The 22145-nt window shown below is 34.6% G+C and overlaps 1 protein-coding gene across 5 annotated transcripts in view; it reads right to left on the reverse strand.

Moving 5' to 3' along the window:
• Positions 1–22145, reverse strand: part of LOC140436415 (uncharacterized) — a 63254-nt gene that overhangs the window by 29025 nt on the left and 12084 nt on the right. For all 5 annotated transcript variants that reach the window (XR_011950280.1, XR_011950279.1, XM_072525231.1 and 2 more), the window contains exon 2: positions 8396–8472. Coding sequence is in view for 3 of the 5 variants with exons in the window: in XM_072525231.1 (XP_072381332.1) it covers positions 8396–8456 (61 nt within the window). In the remaining 2 variants the exon portion in view is untranslated. The remainder of the gene's footprint in view (positions 1–8395; positions 8473–22145) is intronic.

A 22145-nucleotide genomic window follows, 5' to 3' on the forward strand; every position in this document is an offset into this window, starting at 1 on the left:
TTAGCTGTTAAACGCTTTCTTTAGGTCAATCAGACACAGAAATGCTGGTCTATTATATTCTAGTGATCACATATAATTCTTGAAGGACCTTAAAAAAATTCAGGGATTGGTAATTTGTAAGCGCGTGGAGACTGAAACGATTTTTCCAGTCACTAAATCCATTTTAACTGTCAAATTGGGAGCATCTGTTGATATTTTACATTTATGGATTTTTAGATTAATGTTTGAAAACTTGCCATCTCTTAATATTTGCCGCCCTAGGCCAGGGTCTACTAGGCCTTATGTTAAATACGGCCATGCAAAAATGTCGCGATCAACAAAAAGAGATTATAGATTATGAAAAGGCCTTTGAGAAAGTCAAGGACGAAATACTTATAGAATGTTAAAAAAAAAACAACATTGCCAACCTTCATTAGAGACGGTACCTAAAGAAGAAAAAGACTTAGCTAATCAAATAATTTATTTCGAGGTATTGGTTCTTGTTATACTCTGTTTTAAACTTGTTGATAACACGGTTATTTTTAACAAATGTTTCAATGATTTTAATAAATCTATTATACAAACTGAATCTTATTAAAATTCAGCAAATTATTCAATATTATTAAGCTTACTTCCACACTGTGGCGCACCCAGGGGGGGGGTTGGGGGTTAAACCCCCCCGAGGGTATATAAAGTAAACAATATATAAAGAATAGTAGGAAAATGTAACGTGTCTTTCACACACAATACAATAAATCCAAAACGCTGATTGAATAATTAAATTACCACTTTAAATATGTAGAACACAATAATTATTGTATAAATACACAATAATTAATAATATTTTTCATTATATTTAGATATAGATACCTAATATTAGGCTTATGAAAAAGCAGACAGAACGAGTCTGTTGCGAGTAGCATGCGTCTACAGAACTGTATCTGCGGCGGCCTTGTGGACTATCAGTGGTTGTGTTCCTCTTCATCTGTTAGCAGTAGAAAAGAGACATCTCTATGGGAGAAGAAAGCATTTGACAACAGCTATAAAAAAAAGAAGAAAGGAAAAGATCAATGGAAAGATGGCAAGAACAGTGGAACAACAAGGAATATGTTGCTCAGTGGACAAAGATGCTGATCCCGAGCCTAAGGGACTGGGTAGATTGTCTGTTTTAGGGCGTATCTTCATAGGTTCATAAAGACAGATACAGATAAATGCCTATACTGCGAATATTCCGACATTGTTACTCACACAATGCTGGAGTGTAATAGATGTACAGTGGAGAGAAACAGAATGTATAAAGAAATAGGTATGAACCCTGTGACTGTAAGAGAGATGATCGTGAAGATGACGGGAAATACGGAGGGATGGAATAGTGTTCACAATTACATCCGAGCAGTCATTAAAAAGAAAGAAGAAGAAGATAAACACCAACCGGGCTAACGACATAGATAAGGTCTAATTACTATTTTAATGGAAATAAGTCGCAATTGAAAGTTAAAATAAGTTTAATGACGTTTGAATCTTTGATCTTTGATCTTGCACTGATAACTTGTTTTTACTCCAACAATTAATAGAAAAAAGAATAGCGGTTGGTACCGAAGTACATCTAGCCTTCATCGACGTAGAAAAGGCGTAAAATACAGTTCCAAGACCTAAATTGTGGCAAGCTTAACAACAACTCGACATTAGTCCATACCTTTTAGGAATAATCACAGAAGTATACGGGGATAACACTACTTACCTAAACATCGGATATAGACTATCTTCTTCTTCTTTGTGTGCCGTGCTTGTATTTAAGCGTTGGCTATCGTCATATTGACAAGCTGATGAAATGATTCTCGGTCGGCAGCTAGATGAAACAGTTCCTCGACCGTTCGACCTGTCCATTGTCTAATGTTACGCAGCCAGGACAGTTGTTTTCTTCCGACCCAACGTTTTCCTTCGATTTTGCCCTGAATGATTAACCGGTGTAAGCGATATTTAGGTCCTCTCATTATATGACCGAAGTATTGGACCTTTCTCATTTTGATGATGTTGATCAATTCTCGCTCTTTGTGCACGGTCTCTAGCACGCGTTCGTTAGATATGTGTGCTGTCCACGGGATTCTGAGCATGCGACGGTAACACCATAACTGAAACGCTTCTAATTTGTTAAGATTTTTTATTTTTGTTGTCCAGGTTTCACATCCATAGAACAAAGTGGACCAGACGTAGCACTTCAATACTCTTAGACGTGTGGTCAACTACTGCATAATACAGAACGCCAGTTAATAAAGTTTTTCCGTGCGAGTTCTATTCTGAGAACTATAAACTATCAGAGCCAATAAAAGTAACTAAAGGACTAAAATAAGGATGCAGTATGTCAACCTTACTGTTTAATTTATATATTGTGGCAGCCCTCCAAAATTGGAAAAATCACTGCCAGGGAATGGGAATCCCCACAGGAAATGACGTACTGTTCTCCCTGAACTTTGCGGATGACCAAGTCATCCTAGCTCAAGATTCTTATGATAAAGCGTCTATAGAGAATTTTTAAAAAAGATAAAACAGAATATTTACTTAGTTATCAATTTAGATGCAAGGTTTGAAGTGTTGATAGACAAGGACGTGGAAATCAAACAAGTGGAAAAATTTAAATATTTAGGTCCACTCATTGCTAAGAACGGCTTGGAAGAAACCGAAATTAAACACGAATTAATCAGGGACGTAAAATTGTAGGATGTCTGAACTCCTTATGGTGGGATCACAACATTTCCAAAAGGAACAAAAAAAGAATAGGGAAACCATGGTTGAATCAATTCTTTGTTATGGCTCTGAAGTAGAGACAATTAATGCAGACCTGAAGAGAAGATTGCTGGCAGTTAAAATGGATTATTTGAGAAGAAGTGCTAGAACATCAAGGCAGGAAAGGAAGACCAACGAATTTATAAGAAATAACATGAATGCTACAGAAACGGTCATTGACAGAATAGAAAGAAGACGTTAAAAATGGTTTGGACATCTATTGAGAATGTCTGACGAACGTTGGCTTCAAAAACCTCACAAACGGAAGCCCACTGGAGGAAAATAAAGAGGTAGACCTCGACGCTCATGGAATGAAGGAATTAGAAGAGCGATGGAATCGAGAGGTTTCGAGGAGAAGCATGCCTTGGACCGGGAAGATTGGCGGAGGAGAACGGGAATACGGCGATAGCCGACTTCAAAATGTATTGTATTTACAAGTTGGATTAATGTCAAACGTTAATAACCTTTTTTAACCTTCAATTGTGGCTTATTCCCATTAAAATAGTAATTATTTTAAAATGACACGATAAAATAGCTTCAGAACAATAGGTAAGATCTAGATATGAGAAGGGAGTGTTCCAAAAATGCCTTCAGCCTAACAGTGGCCACCCCCCTTTCGGGGTATGGTACGTGCGACCGTCAACAGCGCACAAGTAAGAGAGGGTGGTTTTAGTTGGTAGGCAGGATAATAGATACCTTAATCTTTGGCACTGCTATCTTTAGTACTTTAAATTAAACTAAAACCCAAATTTTAGGGACTCAAAATGGAGGTAGCTTAAAAAAATTTCAAAACCCCCCCCTAAGACAAATCCTGGGTGCGCCACTGCTTCCACATTTAAATCAAGAAAATTTCAAATAATTTTGAAATTCTTCCTCACAGATGTATAACATAACGTTGTAATTTCCAAAACGAAGTATAATTATGCTAAGTAAGCAATAAAGTAAAATTACAAGTATTCTTTAATAATGCTTATACACTGTATGATAAAATCACATAATGGAACCACTTTCCGAGTAAAATATATTACCAAATTTGGCGATGTCTTGTTTATAAAATACCAGATCTCGTTGTGAAGGTGAAGGTCGCTCAGTCATAAAACATAAACATTAACTTGACCTACGTTGGAACGTTTTGTTTAACTTGATAAATTGAACTTGTTAAAGTGTTGGATGTGGGTTGCAAATTTGCATATTTTGGGAACAAAACGACATAATAGGTTTGCTTAACCGACAGGACGTTTGTTGGATAATTGTAATTAATGTAACTGTTTGAATTAAATTGAGCCATTTCAATTATTTTTGCATCCGAATTTTTGTAAACACTTGTGATATACTCTGACATTGACAATGTCATTTTTTGTACATGTCTATAAAGTATAGAAAACTGCAATATAAGGACAAAATGTTTTCTCATATGGGTAAAAGGTCACAGCGGTATTATAGGTAATAAAAGGGTGGATTGTGAAGAAAAGAATCTTGTAAATCAGATAAATTTGTAGAAATTTTTTCTTATACCGACTTATCTACTAACCTAAAGATCATAAGTCAGATGGTCAGAATCTTACAATAATTTTAGGAAGACATCAAAAAATCTTTATTTACTGCTTTACCCACAGCTTCCAAATATAATATCGGACATAACTTTTGATTATATAAAAAGATATACTTCAACAGTAACACGCTTATCATTGAATCATGGCCGTTTTCTGGCGCACCTTCATAAATTAGGCATACTAAACTCCCTGTTATGTGACTGTGTCAACATGTCCATTGGTGATATTAACCACATATTTCTGGAGTGTAAAAAAATGATACGGATATCTCTAGACTACAACACTCATAGAATACAACACTCCTCTCCCTCTCAACCTTGGTTCCCTGTTATCAAGTCATAATAAACGCGTTTTAGATGCAATATATAATTAAGTAATATATAATTAAGAAGCTAAAATCGATATTTAACCTGATAAGCACCAAATATGTACCTATATGTGTAAGAATAAAAATGAATCCTGTGGCTAATAGACTGTCTTAGGCCATCCCTTTTAGCCAAGGACAAAATGTTCAGGAAGACAATGTATTTTATCCAAATAACAAAAAAACGTATTCAGCATGTAATCATTTAAAACTTCTTTTTAAAAAACGGTTTAGTTTTTAACACAAAACAGACAGTTTATGGTGTTTATAAAAACACACCAATGTCAATAAAGCTTAAGGATATAGGGAGGACTAATAAATAACAAACCCTACAAATAACTGGGAAAAATAATAATTTATGAGACTACATACCATCCTTGCATCCGACGATGATTGTTTAGCCGAAGATGGTGAAAGTGATATTAAAAGTAATAGTAATATGAAATGCTGCAGAAATCAAATTTTTGGATCAAAGAAAAGTATTTTTGTGTCACCAAAAACATGGACACGGATAATAGTTTCAATGATGAAGAATTTGAATTTAAAAAGTGCTGCAACCGAAGAAGATCTCTGCATTTTAATAAACAAAATTATCAGAATCGGATGGTAATATTGGAATACAGTCACCATACGGAACCAGTTGAGTTGTAAATGTATCGTTTAATACACTAAAAGTATACTAAAATAGACAACCAGTATTAGGTGTACAGCATGAATACCTTATTTAGACTTGTCTGAACATGCGTTGATAAATACTCATCAGTGTTTTATTAGAGTACTCAAGTGAAGGTATTCAGAAAATCGTGTTATAGTAAAATGTGCGTACGAATTCCAAAGTCAACTTCTCCAGATTTAGTCATACGGCTCACACTCTCTCGAAGATAAAAATTCACTCATCCCAGACACCTACGGTATCAAAAGGCTTGAGCTCAGGTGGGACTCTTTCCGTGTTATCGAGCCCTAGGTGACTTGGTATGTTGGAGTATTTCCCAAAAATTTTCGTACACATCTGGACGCCGCGAGGATTACAGCTTTCTGCATGGCCTTTTAGAGATGTTCATTTAGATCCAGCTGTCTTATTTTCTCTAGGAGGTTTTTTGAAATAACACCAGTAATAGATAGAATAATAGGTACTGTCTGGGTACTTTACGTTCTCCACTGTCTCCTGATTTGTTTTTGTAGATCTCTGTACTCGGCGTTTTTTTTTCGTTGTATTTAACACGCAAATTATTGGTGTTGGGTATCGCCACATCAATAAGTGTTGTTTGCCTAGTAAGTTTCTTAACTAGTATCAGATCCGGTCTATTATGTGCCACTGGTTGGTCTGTGAGCATAGTGCGGCCCCAGTATAGCTTGTAGTTGTCATGTTCAAGCATTCTGCCAGGGACGTACTGATAATAAGGAAGATGGTCGGCTTGGAAAAGTCCCAGTTTGTCAGCTAGTTTTTGGTGGATATCTGTGCTACTGAGTCATGACGCTCTTTATAATCAGTACTGACAAACGCCTGGTAGCCCTCAGTAAGATATTGGATGGTTTTTTGGGCTTGGCGTCGATATCGGCATTTGTCATTTTGATCTTGAAGATCTTTAACAATATATTTCAGGTAATTTTTAGTTGGAATAACCTGATCCTGAATGGCAAGTAGGAAACCCTCAGTCTTAGGAAACATGTTTCCTGATGTCAACCAATAGTTCGACGCTGTATTGTCGACATATTCTTGGCTGATTTCAATGAGATGTCGCCCATGCAGAGGTTTACTCATCCAGGCGCGCATTTTTTCTTGTTTAGTCAGGTGGTTTATACGCATTTATTGTTCCCTCAGTTTAATCTACTCTCTCTAAACTAGAACTAAACACTCTCTACTGCAATGCGTGGATGGTGTTTTTGCGCTTTTGTGAGAAGTGTTCTTACTTTCCGCTGAAGACTCTCTATATCCGTTTTTGACCACTTTATAATACCAAATAAGTAGCTCAGCGCAGAGCAGGCGTACGTATCTAATGCCTTAAACAAATTGTTACTGTTAAGGTACGACCGATTTAGTTGTCGTACTCTTCGTACGAACCAAAGTTAGTTCGGTTTTCATTTGTTTATGGTCAATTCTCCGCCCTTGCTTTACTCCGAGATATTTGTACATATCATTTTCACCCATTGCTTTGATGTTTTGGCCATCTTGCATATCGAAACCTCCGGGATAAACATTCCCTCTGACTATATTTAGTTTACGGCACTTGTGTAGTCCAAAATGGATAATGATATCATTTGAGAACGTTTCTACAGTTTTTAGCATCTGATGTAGGTTATTTCAAGTGAAAACCAGTAATTTCAAATCACCCATATACAACAGATGATTAAGCTTCACCACAACAGTATTGTTATTTTTGATGCTAAATCCTGAGTCAGTGGAGTTAAGCAGTTGAGATAGTAGGTTCATCGCAAGGTAGAATCAAAGTGGACTCAACGAGCCCTCCTGGAAAGGTTTCGGTTAATTGTGATATCTTCAATTTTGATATTGGTCTCAGCAGGTAAGTATTTGAAGGTGAATTTTAGTCTTCCACTCTGCCATTATATACTGCAAAAAAGTCACGAGATTATCGTATTATCGATTTTCAATATATCTATAAGCCATTCATGCAGCATTGAATCAAAGGCCTTCTTGTAGTCAATAAAGGCAGTAAAAAGGATCCTTTTTTTGGTATATGCCTGGTTAGAAATGACTGAGTCGATAATAAGTTGTTCTTTGCAACCCATGGAGCCTTTAGCGCAGCATCCTTTCCATTGAGGCTCTATGATATCGTTTAGAGCACAGTGTTGGTAGATCCGTCGGCTACACATGATGTGACCAATTTGTACAAAGTTGGAAGACAAGTAATTGGGCGGTACTTGGCTGGATCTTGGATGTTATTTTGATTCTTCGGTTTTAAATAAGTGGTTCCTTCAGGAGGAAATGATGGTATTTCCTATGAATTAAAAATAATATGATTAATTAATACTGTTAAAAGCTCATGAACACTCCAAAACTTCTTTGGCCAGAAGTTTTGAACTCAGTCTAGTTCAGGAGGTTTCCAGTTATGAAGTGGTGAAAGGTTTATAAGGAATATTACTGTAGTGTTGAAAATTGTTCGTCGTGTCTTCAATCCATCCAGCATTGTTGTTATGAGTAGCTGGTGTCAAAAGTTGGTTTCCCCAAAACTCATGAAATTCTTCTTGGCTTGGGTAAGGTTTATTTACATTTGCTACAGTGGAATTCAGTTTCCTTCTCTGCCTTCTCTGTATGTTCAAAAAGTATATTGTCACATTTCCGGTTGTTACTAACTTTGTACCTCCTTAGGCGACCAGAATAAACGGAGAGTTTTTGTTTTAATGTGTCGAGGCAGTGTTGAGCTGTGTTGTTTTCTGGATCATGTTGTGAGTATCTTCGTATTGTAAGTGTTTACAATTATTTTTTTAGTTTTTTTAATTACTTTTCGACTTCTCACTTCTTGGATGTATTCCGTAATTTGCCTAATATCTCTGCGCAATAATTCAATTTTCCTCAGCAGTCGTTTTTCCCAGGGTGCAATTCTGTTTTGCTACCTTCCGATATTAGTTCCTGATCTTAATGCCCATAACATTAGTAAATTAGTTAACTTATTATTATTAATTTAGATGTTGCAATAAGTTATATATTGAATGATAATAACATTATTAATTACTAGTGCACATTCAATATACTTACTTGTGTAGCAGTATCCAATACTAAAGTATCCTAAGAAAATAGCAAACTGAAATAGATTCATTTTGGTGTCATGTAACCTGAAACAAAAGAAACACATTTAGAAATAAAGTAAAATGCAATATTCTACATGAACACTTATTACTAAAATCTTACAGTCATTTTTAAATATTTTTATATAGTATGTACAAGGCTTACGCATTTATGATCCACAATTTTCCGCAAACATGCAATAATTTTCCAATTCAATTATGCCTTCTATTTGACGACATGTAAATTATGTTATGTTGACTTTATTTATATATTATTATTAGTGTTTAGATCGTAAACAGCTTTTAAAATTGATTATAATTTAATTTTGTTGATAAATATAGTTTCCAGTTGTTAACCTTTACATCTAATGACTAGTTGCATTGGTCTTGTAGTGATTCTTTCCCAAGTTAACTTTTTCCTTCAATAACTTGGCTGTATCTTTATGCATATGAATAGTATGACAGGCACCTTTAGTGACAGCTCATATCGCTTAGATCGTGGGTTCAAACCCCACCCAGTGTCAGTTGTTTAGACATTTATTAATTGGTTGGTCTTTATTATGGCTATGTTAATTCAAGCTTGAAATGTACTTACTCTGTTACGTTGTTCTAAGATCTAAAGTAACGTTTAATAAATAGCAATAGGCTAATGGGTAACTGCGAGACTTGCAAGACTCTTGCTGCAAAACCAAGACCAAGAACAAGACCGGGAGCCCAATGCCAAAATCAAGACCAAGACCAGGTGTATTAGCGCAAGACCAAGACCAAGACTGTCTAAGTCTCGTCTTGTTCTTACATTTATTGATGATACAGTGGAACAGCCACTCCAACCCACTCCAAGAGTTGCTAGACAATTTCAGTGTACTTCTGTTTTCGTATATTTCCATGAATGGAAATTCATGTTTTTAAAGCCAACCAAGCATTTTTTTTAGTTTCTAGAATTGTTTAGGTGAAATATTCCTCTTTCAAGCTGCCGAAATTGTGGACTATCAAAAACACCAGCTTTTATTTTTTCAATTAACTAGTTAGGAAATACAGAAATGAGATACTTGAAACAGTCTCCTTCAATTGGCAAATATTGACATATAATATTTGTTTTGTCAATAAGTAGTTAATATACAATGTTTGGATAACTAGATTTTAGATCAGATTTTGGCAGCCAATTCGACTATACTCAATGTGTCTGACGAGGTCTGCTATCCCACATATACAAAAAGTTGGAATGCTTTGTATATCCACGTTGCTGTCCAAGGAGAAAGTAGATTATTTTAAGGTCACAAATGATCCATTGATGAATGTGATATTGCAACAGATTAAAAACTCTATTAACTCTTGAACGAAGTAGCTGTTTTACCCTTCGTATAAACTAAGTAGTTATCTCAGTCTTCATTTGCTTATGGTCAATCTTCCGCGCTTGTTTTATTCCGAGGTATTTATACATATCATTTTTACCCATGGCCTCGATGTTCTAGCCGTTTTGCATATCGAATCCGCCGGGCTAAACCTTTCCTTTGCTTATGTTTAAGACACGGCACTTGTCAAGGCCTAAGTGCATACTAATGTCATTAGAGAAATTTTCCACTGTTTTTAGCATCTGATCCAGGTGGCTTCGACTGGAAGGCAATAGTTTTAAATCATCCATATACAATAGATGATTAAGCTTTGCCACAACAGTAGTGTTCAACAAACCTGTCAGTTGGGTTCAGTAGCTGGGATAGGGGGTTCATCGTTAGACAAAACTACAGTGGGCTCAGCGAGTCTCCTTGAAATAGGCCCCGGTTGATTGCAATATTTTCATTTTGGATATTGTTTTCACCAGGTATTTGGAGGTGAATTTTTGTCTTCCAATCTGACATTCTATGTTTTAAAAAGGTCACTATGTTATCATCGACTTTATATATTTTAAATATATCTATAAGCCATTCATGCGGCACTGAATCAAACGCTTTGTTGTAGTCGATAAAAGCAGTAAAGAGATTCCTTTTTTTGCTATATGCTTGGTTAGAAATTACAGAGCCGATGATAAGTTGTTCTTTGCAGCCCATGGAACCCTTTGCGCACCCTTTTTGTTGAGGATCTATGATATTGTTTATAGCACAGTGTTGATAGGTACGCCGGGCTACACAGGATGTGACCAATTTATACAGAGTTGGAAGACAAGTAATTGGGCGATACTTGGTTGGATTTTTTGTGTTATTTTGATCTTCTGGTATTAAATAAGTTGTTACCTGCATTAGGAAAGATGGTATTTCCTGCGGATAAGAAATATTGTGATTAATTAATACTGCTAAGCACTCAAGAATACTCCAGAACTTCTTAAGCCAGAAGTTCTGAATGCCTTCTGGTCCAGGAGATTTCCAGTTATGAAGCTCTTTGATAATATTTGAAACTACTTCTGTAGTAAAGGGTTCGTAGGGAGCAGTAACGTAGTGTTGGCAGTTGTGCGCCGTATCTTTGATCCATCCAACATTGGTATTAAGAGCAGCTGGTGTGGAAAGTTGATTTCCCCAAAACTCATGGATTTCTTCTTGGCTTGGGTACGAATTATTGGCACTTTCCGCAGTAGAATTGATTTTCCGATAGAAGGCTTTCTCGGCATTCTCAAAAAGCATATTGTCGGATTTTCTTTTGTTACTAATGTTGTATCTCCTTAGTCGGCCTGAGTAAACGGAAAGTTTTGGTTTTAATGTATCCAGGCACTGTTGTCCTGTGTTGTTTTCTGGATTATATTGTGAGTGTCCTGCAGCGGTTATCATTATTTCTTCAGCTCTTCTGATTAGTTTTCTACTTGTTGTTCCTCGAACATATTCCGTGATTTGACCAATGTCCCTACGTAATTCTTCAATTTTAATTAGCAGCCGTTTTTCCCAAGGTGCAACTCTGTTATCTGTCCTTTCGATATTAGTACCCCGTCGTGTTCTGATCTTAATGCCCATAACATTAGTAATTGCTATTGCTGCATAGTAAATCAGCATATGCAAATATTCTAATGTATGAGCTTCCACGATATAATTGGGTAGGACTTCAGTATTCATAAGTTGTAACAGCGCACCTAGTTAAGACAGACAGAAGATAAGATTAATATTAAGATTAAGATAAAGACATTTATTATTATTATTATTATACATGATTTAGCCATACGGCTCACACTCCCTCTAAGGGGAAAATTCACTCATCCCAGATACCTACGGTATCAAAAGGATTGAGCTCTGGTGGGACTCTTTCCGTGTTATCGAGCCCTAGGTGACTTGGCATGCTAGAGTATCTCCCAAAAATTTTCGTACACATCTGGACGTTGAGAGTAGTACAGCTTTCTGCATGGTCTTGTAGAGATGTTCATTCAGATCTAGCTTTTTATGTTTTCTCGGAGGTTCTTTGAAATGACTCCAGAAGTAGAGAGAATAATAGGTATTGTCTGGATACTTTCCATTCTCCACTGTCTTTGTATTTGAATTTCCCAATCCCTGTGCTTGGCGATTTTTTCGTTCTAGTTAACACGAAGATTATTATTGTTGGGTATCGCCACATCAATTAATGTTGTTTGTCTCTTTAGTACTCGTATATTAACTAGTATGAGATCTGGTCTATTATGTGCCACTGTTTGGTCTGTGAGCACAGTGCGGTCCCAGTATAGCTTGTAGTTTTCATTCTCAAGTATACTCTCAGGAACGTATTCATAATATGGAAGATGGTTTGTTGGAAGAAGTTCCAGTTTGATAGCTATCTCTTGATGAATGATCTTTTCTACTGAGTCATGTCGTTCTTTGTATTAAGTTGCAGCAAATGCTTGACAGCCCCCGGTAAGATGTTGGATCGTTTCCTGAGCTTGACATCCATATCGGCATTTGTCATTTTGGACCTATATTTGACGATATATTTCAGGTAATTTTTGGTTGGTATAACCTGATCCTGAATGGCCAGTAGTGATTCTTCTGTTTCAGGGAACATCTTTCCTGATGTCAGCCAATAGTTCGACGCTATATTGTCGACATGGTCTTGACTGACCTTATTGGGATGTCGCCCTTGCAGAGGTTTACCCATACAGGTGCGCATTTTTTTGTCCTTAGTAAGATGGTTTATGCATATTTCTCGTTCCCTCAGTTTGATCGGTGTTTTACCATTTACTGCACTTATTATTATTATCCAGATTTAGCCATACGGCTCACACTCCCTCTAAGGGGGGGGGGGGAATTCACTTATACCTACGGTATCAAAAGGATTGAGCTCTGGTGGGACTCTTTTCATGTTATCGAGTCCTAGGTGACTTGGTATGTCGGTGTATCTCTGTATCTCCCAAAAATTTTCGTAAGCATCTGGACGTCGAAAGTAACACAGCTTTCTGCATAATATTACATAGATGTTCATTTAGACCCAGCTTTTTTATGTTTTCTAGGAGGCGCTTCGGGATGACTATTATTATATAATATCACTGTTAGTAGTAGTAGAAGTTCTAAAGCTATTTTCATTATTTCTTCTTTTATAATTAGCATATCCAGGCTAATTATCAGTTCTAATAATATTTTGCACGCTATAAAACTATTCAAAAATACAAACTATATAAAAAAATGTACATTGTTTATGACAACATCATATACATATAAAACCAGTTTAGTTAGTACATGAAAATAAATTTACAAAGTCATTTTAATATATTCTATACCATTATCTTGTTAGGATAACTACATTTTTATGCGAGTAGGTTTTGTCGGCATCTAGCGCTAATAAAGTACTTAAGATTTGATTTGTACTACTAACCGCTTAGTTATATTTAAATTGAGGAGGATGGAGCTGATAGAATTTACTAAATACACTGACCCTTAAAAGTACCGAACACCAAGTTTATTTTAAGTAGAATAAAAAGTATTAGAAAAACTTCAATTTTAATAAATTATTATTTTTTTGTAAGTTCACTAACAACCATAAAAGCAAAAATCTCGTTTTGTGGTATTTGTTCCCACCGTCACAAAAGTTGATCACCCTGTATAAATCTTTATTTATATAATATTAAATTGATATAAGTTACCAAAGAATAGCTGTTTGATACCAGTTTATTGCGCTATTATTACATTCTGGTAAACGATTACTTAATTTAACAAACTAAATGAATCAGAAATATGCAATATAGTCTCAGCGTGACCAATTATACAATTATAGAAACGTGTAAAAGTCACCATTTGACCAATTACGAATTAAATCTTCAGTGGGCGAAGGTGCAAGTGTTTTTATTGTTTTCACTGATTAGCAATATGACATTGCAGGTCATTTACCTTTGATCCAAAATATAAATACTTTAAATTCTAGTTTCTTGCATAATCTTTAAAAATATATTAATTGTATATATATATATATATATATATATATATATATATATATATATATATATATATATACACTCAAAAATGTTTTGCATAATGTAATATTTTCATAATTATCCACCAAATCTGGTGAAATCTATTTTTTTTTTTTAACAAAATACTTTATTATATGTATGTTTTGAAAAAAACAATAAACAAAATTTAAAGGATTAACAATTTGTTATGATTATTTATAATATGTATTATAAATATATTTTTTTTTAATTTGTACAGATATAGGAACTAATACTTAATATGCCGTATTTCCAGCTCTTGCATCAATGCAAGACTGAATGAGATATCCCGTGCTTCTTATAAGTGTATTAATGTAGTTCTGGTCCATGGTGCCCCATTCTTCAATCGCTGCTATTCTAAGGTCTTGTAGTTTCCTTGGGGTGACTGCCGGGACTGAATTTTTCTTTTAAGCATATCCCATCCGTGCTCACTGGGATTCAAGTCAGGTGAGCAAGGGGGCCATTGTAATCTGACTATATCTTCTGTCTCTAAAAAATCTACCACATGTCTCGTACGATGAGGAGACGGATTGTCGTCCATAAAAATAAATTCTGGACCAATAACTCCTCGCCACAAGCGTACAACAGGCCTAAGAATGGTATCAATATAAATCTGTCCATTCATCTTACCAACAATAGGAATTAAAGGAGTTTTATTATTTAGCATGATGCCACCCCAAAACATTATGGAGCCACCTTGATATGGGACTCTTTGGACAGCTTGGTTAAGTCTATCTTGTCGAATTGGGTTCATCCAAATCCTAATTCGGCCATTTTCCGACATATCCGACAAAAGGCTAATTTTGGTTTCATCAGAAAATAACATGTTTTCCCATCTGTTGTCATGCCATTGTAAATGTTTATTGGCCCAGTCCAGTCGAGTCCTTTTCTACTCTAACGTAAGCTTTGGTATAAACAATGGTCTTCTTGTAAATAAATTCGCCGTGTTTTTAATAGTCTGATCGCAAATTACAATATTATGAGCTTGCTGGGGCTCTCTTCTAACAGCTGAGGTAGTCAGAGGGGTTTTTTTCGGGCAGTTAACGTTAAAAAGCGTTCTTGGACATTGGTAGTAATAGGTCTTCCGCTTTTTGGACGATCGCTAACAGACTACATTATTTTAGTAGACAAAAAAAAAGTCTATAAAAATTAGCAAAAATTTTTAATAGCCATATGCTAATAATAGCCTAAAATTTAATATAAATGAAATAATAATTGATTATTTCTACACAAATGACGTTGATAGAGATAACCATATAGTTTAACCTCCAAATTAGTTAAAGATAATCTCAAATGTGGTAACTTTCATATTAGCCTTGAGTAATCAGTGCTTCATTTCTTAGACTTCTTTCATGTATCGTTGAGCAGATCTTATAGACGCAGTAAATATTTTTTTGAAAAGTATTTGTTCATTAATTATCATTGGAATAATCGCGCCGGCATAATTATATTCGTGATTCGAAATATGCAACTAAAATCTAAAATAGATTATTCAGTAAAACAAAACAATATTTATTTTGAAACTACATATGTTGAATATTTGTAATTCCGAGTTACATCGCTCGCCAACATTCCATCAATCATACAATAATTGAAAAAACATTCACACTTTGTGCTATATAAATATACAGTGTGTTTACTTGAGAAGGACCCACCTACAATATCAGAAATGCGATTTATTAAAAAGCTCAACTTTTAACTTTAGGGGACACTTTTTAGCGCTAATGTATAAACGTTAGATTTACCCCTCCCATTGTTGTTGAATTTATTTTTAGACCAATTTTTTTTTATATATTTCCTATATTTCTCTTATATTTCAGATATTCTGAAATATGCAATTAGATTTTCGTAAGAAACTGTTAAATTCCTGGACTTATTCACAGGTTAACAAATGAATACCTGGTGCACATAAAGAATATTTATTGGTTGGTGGATTCCTTTTTGATCCTGAAAAGAAGAAGCAATTTCACCAAGAGAAGTCTCCCTTTGGAGATTAAGTGTTCTCAATCAATTTAATTTTTATTAGCAGGAGTGTCAAGTTTGAGGAATGCTTTGATTATTATCCTAGGATTACGGTTAAAGATAGTTATTTATAACGTAAGAATCCACACATTTTAGGTAAAGATAATTTCAAATACCCCAAAACATAAATGTTTAGGCTGCAATATTAGGAAACGCTCTAATTGGGTCAGTATTCATTGAAAAAAAATTGACGAGAGAAAAATATTTGGAACTTATAGATAATGTTATCAAACGTTTTAATTGTTGATAGGGTGGAAAACCAACTAGATGACCAAGGGAATTTTTTGATTGATGAAAATAACTTATGACTATACTTTTAGCAAAACGAAACTCTATCACATTTTGACCTACGTGTGAGAGATTAGTTCAAAATTCTCCCGGCAAGTGGATTAGTCGAAGGGGTGTTATATAGTGGCCACCTAGATCTCCAGGATTAACACCACTCGATTTTTTTGTGGGGATATTTAAAATCTGAGGTCTCCAAAACACAACCAATATCTTTTGATAATTCCACAAACTTCCAACGGTTGGACTCAATCGATAGAAGTAAGATCGAAGCTTTCGATTTCTGGGTTTACAGAAGAATTGTACGCGTGTCCTGGACAGAACACAGTATCAACCTGTCAATTCTCGTAGAGCTTAATATTAAAGTCGGGCTATTAAAAAAAGTGAACTGAGCACATTTAAATTACTTCGCCCACATAGCCAGAAAAACGGAGACTATGGAACTGCTGTTCGTAGAATGAAAGGAAGAAAGACGAAGAGAAAGATATCTAACAAGATGGGCTGGGCAGACCCAATAATGAAGACTCTGGTGTGAAAATCCTTACATTCATCCATCCATCTGGGACAGCCAATGGAGAAAGAAAGCTAACAAACAATATTTTGAGTATCACCATGCACTAATAAAGACTAAAGGAATGACGAGAAAGTGAAAAAATATCCAACTTAAAATCGATTATAAAACTGTTATAAATAATAGGGAAGACCAGTCTGTGATGGCACCCGGGGTATGATAGCCCGGGGTATGATAAAATTTGCGCTGGAGGAAGTAAGAAACAAACGTATGGGATGGAAACGTGCTGCAAAAACTTACAATGTCCCTGCAAGCATTATACGTACAAAATTTCATGAGAAAAATCATTTTGCTACAAATTTCAGTAAAAGTTATTTGTGTGGTAAGCGTCCTACATTTAGCAAGGAGTTTGAAGCAATACTAGTCACCCATTTAAGAGATCTTAAAGTTTGTTTTTTTGGTTTAAACATGATAGAACTTCGTAGACTGGCATTTGAAATAGCACAGCCCAACCATTTACCACATTCTTTTAATAAATCAAAGAAATTGGCAGGATGGGATTGGATGCACGGGTTTTTGAAAAACAAATCCCTTTAGGAAGTTTGCGACTACCAGAAAAAACTTCATTAGCTACAGCTTAAGCGCTTAATAAACCAAAAATTATGAAATTTTTTTCAACGTTGACAAAGGTTATTGACGACAATAATCTGTCTCCAAATCAAATCTGAAATGTGAATGAAAGTGGCTTCTGTACTGTACATTCTAGATCTGCAAAGATATTCGCAACAAAAAGGTGCAAGCAGGTTATCAAGTGCGGAGAGAGGTATTCATTTAACAGTGATTTGTGCCGTGAATGCGATTGGAACGTTTGTTTCTCTCGGTATCATATATCCAAGGAAAAAAATTAAACAAGATTTCTTAGACAACGCTTTGCCAGGTTGCTTAGGATTGTGCCAAGAAAATGGATGGGTTAATGGAGATTTGCTTCTAACATAGCTTATACATTTTAGAGATTTCGTAAAACCATCATTGATCTAGAAAGTGCTTTTATTAATTAATGGACATGGAAGTCACAAGAACTTAGGTGTATTGCAATTTGCAAAACAAAATAATATTATTCTATTTTGTCTATATCATTTACAACCATTGGACGTAAGCGGTTATGGGCCTTTAACCATTTATTATGATCAGGAAATTCAGAAATATTTGTGATAAAATCTAGGTCATGCTGTGCGGCACAGTCAGGTAGGGGAATTATTTTGTAATGCATACAAAAAAGCAGCTACAATAGAAAATGCTTTGAGTGGTTTGTCTAAAATAGGAATTCAACCTCTAAACATGGATCCATTTCGTGATTATGTTTTCGCTGCTACTGAAACTACAAATATTGTAAATAATGATGAAAATGACTTGCCACATAAAGTCAATGAACTTGAACCAGCTGAAGAGGCAGCCTATTTTGTAAAAGTAAGTTCCAAATCCAAATCAAGTTCTCCAAAACCAGACGAAAATAAAATGTCATAATTTAAGCAATCTCTCTTTCAAATATCGTCGATGTCTAAAGCGCCTGCATCACAGGATGGAACAAAGAAAAAGCAAAAAACAGGTGTTTTAAACAATTCACCAGCTAATGCAGTAGTACAACTTGCGGAAAAGAAGGAAAAAGAAAGACGAAAGATGCTTAGGAAGAAAAATGAAACTATGAAGAGAATATTTGATGAAAGCGAAAAAGACGAAGAAGTCAAAATAAACGAAACCGACCATGAATCGGATGCACCCTGTCTCTACTGCAATATTTAATATCCAAAAGGGAGAGACCTGGATTCGTTTTCAAAAGTGTAGCAGTTGGTGCTAGGGATGGGAAAAACCTACCGGTTTTAACCGAAAACCGGTTTTTTTACTTCGCAATAACCGGTTTTATCGGTTGTTTTTTTGTCCCGGTTATAACCGGATTTTTTATTTTTAAAGTAAAAACCGGTTATTAGGTTTTTACGGTGATTATGATTAGGTTAGGTATTTTTTTGGATCCCAATCATAATTATTATTTTCAAGTAATTATTCCAAACAAAACCATAATTCAAATTTTATTTTATTTTATAAATACAGAAGCAAACTGAAAGTGCAAACTCTCATCAGCCAGAAACAATTACGTTTTATTATAATATTTCGTTGAAAAGGTATTTGTAATCATAATATTTACATAAGAAGTGATCTTTTACATCACCTATTTTTCACACTTGACTCTTGACATTGAAAGTGAATGGTTGTTTCTAGTTGTTTCTGATTACCAAAAATAATGTTCTGACTACAAATATCGAATTACCGATTACGAATACGAATCTCCAAGGATTTCCCTACGTTTTCAAAACGATACACACATACAGGAAGTATTAAATGAGTTAAAATGTACCTATTATACAAATATACAAACGTGTTAAAAGTAATACATGATAATTTTTTTTTGATGGTAGTAAAAATAAAAGATGAATTGCATTATTCAATTTATTTTTAAGTAAAATATTTATGTTGATATTATTTTTTTTTAAATCCCATTTGAAAGAGTCTGGGAAAGTCGAAATGGTTGGGGTGGGGAATTTTTTGGGTTTGGGAGGAGAGGAAAATTGGTGGGTATTTTAGAGGATTATATTTTTAAATGGTAAATTAAATTTACATCATTAATTGAATACAATAATTGCATATTATATTCTACTCTCATTATATTCATTGACAATAGAACCTGCATTATTTTAGCGCTCTCTGTTGAGCAGTAGTATAATAATTTTGGTTTACTGCTCTCTGCATCTGACTATAACCAGATGGAATTCTGTTTACCATATGCTTAAAAGATTTACACTAATGTCCCCATATATAGCTGCAATATTGGCAGATCCCTCAATTAAAAAAGCACCAAGGATGATTTCTGATTCAGAAACTAATCACTGAAATTGTAAGCATTTTATCGCCTTGTGATGAGGCCACAAAGGAGATCTCGGGTTCCCAGTGCATTACTGCTAGCCTTGTTATCCCCCTTGTGTCTATTATCGAAAGATTTTTAAGAAACCTCAAGCCAAACCTTAGTACAGCTCAAAAGTTATGCTAAAAGCTTATAACTAGCCTTCAAGAGAGGGGCACTATTCTTTTACGAAATCCCCTGCTTTGCCATGCTACAATCACGTACCCGAGGTTCAAAAAACTATATCTGAATCCGTATATAGCGGAGACAGTCACATCCAATTTAGGCTCGGAAGTTAGGACGTAACTTACCGAAATCGGAAAACTTTCTCTTTCCTGCTCCTTCCAGAATGAAGAAGCCAAAGTGAGTTTAAAATCAAACCCTCTTTGGTCTTCACACGATCTGGAGTTGATGAACAGTGGTTTCAGTTCAAGTTCTCAGGACACACAGATTCAAAGTTCTTTTTCAAATTAACTGACTCTATATCTGCAGCGGCCTTTGCTGCCAAGTGATCCGTTTTCATTCTGGGATCAGAACAGAACCTGTATGCCAGGCTTGGCTTTTATAGCTAAAAAAATACATGTCGTTGGTCGGAAGTTCGGTGGCATCAGAGAGACTTGTGTCATCATTGAATGATATTGTGTCAGATGAGAGAAGCCGCTTAACCGACCAACATATTATATGAACGAGTTTTTCTTAATAGGCTTCATGAAAAATACTGGCCAACATAATGCTAAATCCATTTCATATAATATAACCTATTTGTAACCTTCTAACCTATATTTTTTTACTTAAAATATTACTTCATATTCTTTTATTGTATATTATTGCAATATGTATATATTAATCTTACGCTATATTATATTTAATAATAATCATAATAATCATAATCATAATTAATAATAAAATAATAAATAAATATAATAATTAATAGCATAAAATGGTTTTATTAAAAATTGTGTTTTATTTATATTGATTTATATTATATTTTATTTATATTGATGTTCTTTCGATAGTTCTAATTTTGATCATATTGATATCGAGTCGAATGAAGTATCGCAAACTAAAGTGTATTGTAAATGTAACTTTGTAACTATTGGATTAAAAAACCGAAAACCGGTTTTTGGAAAAACCGGTTTTTTTTGGCCGGTTATAACCGCCAGGTTAAACCGTAAGCAAAAAAAACCGGTATAACCGAAAACCGGTGTTTTGTCAAAAACCGCCATCCCTAGTTGGTGCCACATAGAATGTGAGAAAAATTGAAGTGTTTAAGTGTAAATTATGCATATAAATGTTTTATTACTACTAAATAGAGTTGTTAAGTTCCTTTACAGTTTTGTTTAATTTATTTTGAAATATTTAACTTGGAGGTCAAAATAAACCATAAAAACTAAAGTATGCCATCATACCCGACTATTCGGGTATGATAGCATACTTTGCTTTTTTTTTAATTTGACTGTCAAATTTTTGTTTCATTTGTCAAAATCTTTTGTTATTACAAAGAGTAACGTGTTACTAACTTTTTCATGGTAAAAAGAGTTTTTTATCTGTTCGATTAAGGATTTTACAGACCATTTTTATTATGGGTACCAACACAGACTGGTCTCCCCTACCGATAAATTATCCTACGATCATAAAGCAGATTCTTGCTTTATTTGTGTGCCTTTGTATTTATAGACAATGTACTAAGCATACACATTTCTCGGAATGTACACCTTATATGTCATAATTATCGATCCAATGGCGTCTAATACGCTTATACCATAAGTGAACGCACCTTCGCTAAACACAATCAATTATTTAGTTGTTATATATTTAACAAGAAACGATTAATTATCTAATGAAATTCTGCAAATCACAAACATTTGCGAATATTTATGATAAAATAGCAATATTGGTACATATTTGATCGGGACTAAATAAATAATGAATGCAACCACCTAATTTTGATTGATAGTAAAACGCAGATGTTCAGATTATTCATTTGTTAATAGTTTGATTTGATTATACAAATATCAGGCAATAATGATTCATTAAAATTACCTACAAAAACGTTTTATTACCGAATAGATCACAAAATTGTTAGTGACTTCCGGTAAAATGGAGTTTTTTGTTTAAAAAGTGTTATACTAAAGAGCGAAAAAAATGCCAAAGAAAATCTTGAAAAATATGCGCATATGGTTGCACGTATTTTTGTAAAAATGCAAGATTATGCATAAAATATTGCATAACAATTCTTTGACATTAATAATGGCTTAAGACAGGGGATCGCGCTGGCGTGTCTCCTCTTTAATATAGCCTTGGAAAAGGCAATCAAACAATTAAATATTAAAAAGAATGAAACTATTTTTAATAGATCGACGTAAATTCTCGCATTCGCTGACGATATAGTTATAGTGGGCAGAAGTATGAGAGACATGGTGTAGTTTTTTACAAGGCTTGCGGACGCGGCAAGTGAATTAGAACTTGTGGTAAACGAGGAAAAAACCAAATATATGTTGGTTTCTAAAAACCCCCGAAATATCCACAGAGAATTCAAATTAATAACCATACCTTTGAGTAAGTCAAAGAATTCACATATC

This window comes from Diabrotica undecimpunctata, chromosome 3, assembly GCF_040954645.1.
Source record: "Diabrotica undecimpunctata isolate CICGRU chromosome 3, icDiaUnde3, whole genome shotgun sequence".
Lineage (NCBI taxonomy): Eukaryota > Metazoa > Arthropoda > Insecta > Coleoptera > Chrysomelidae > Diabrotica > Diabrotica undecimpunctata.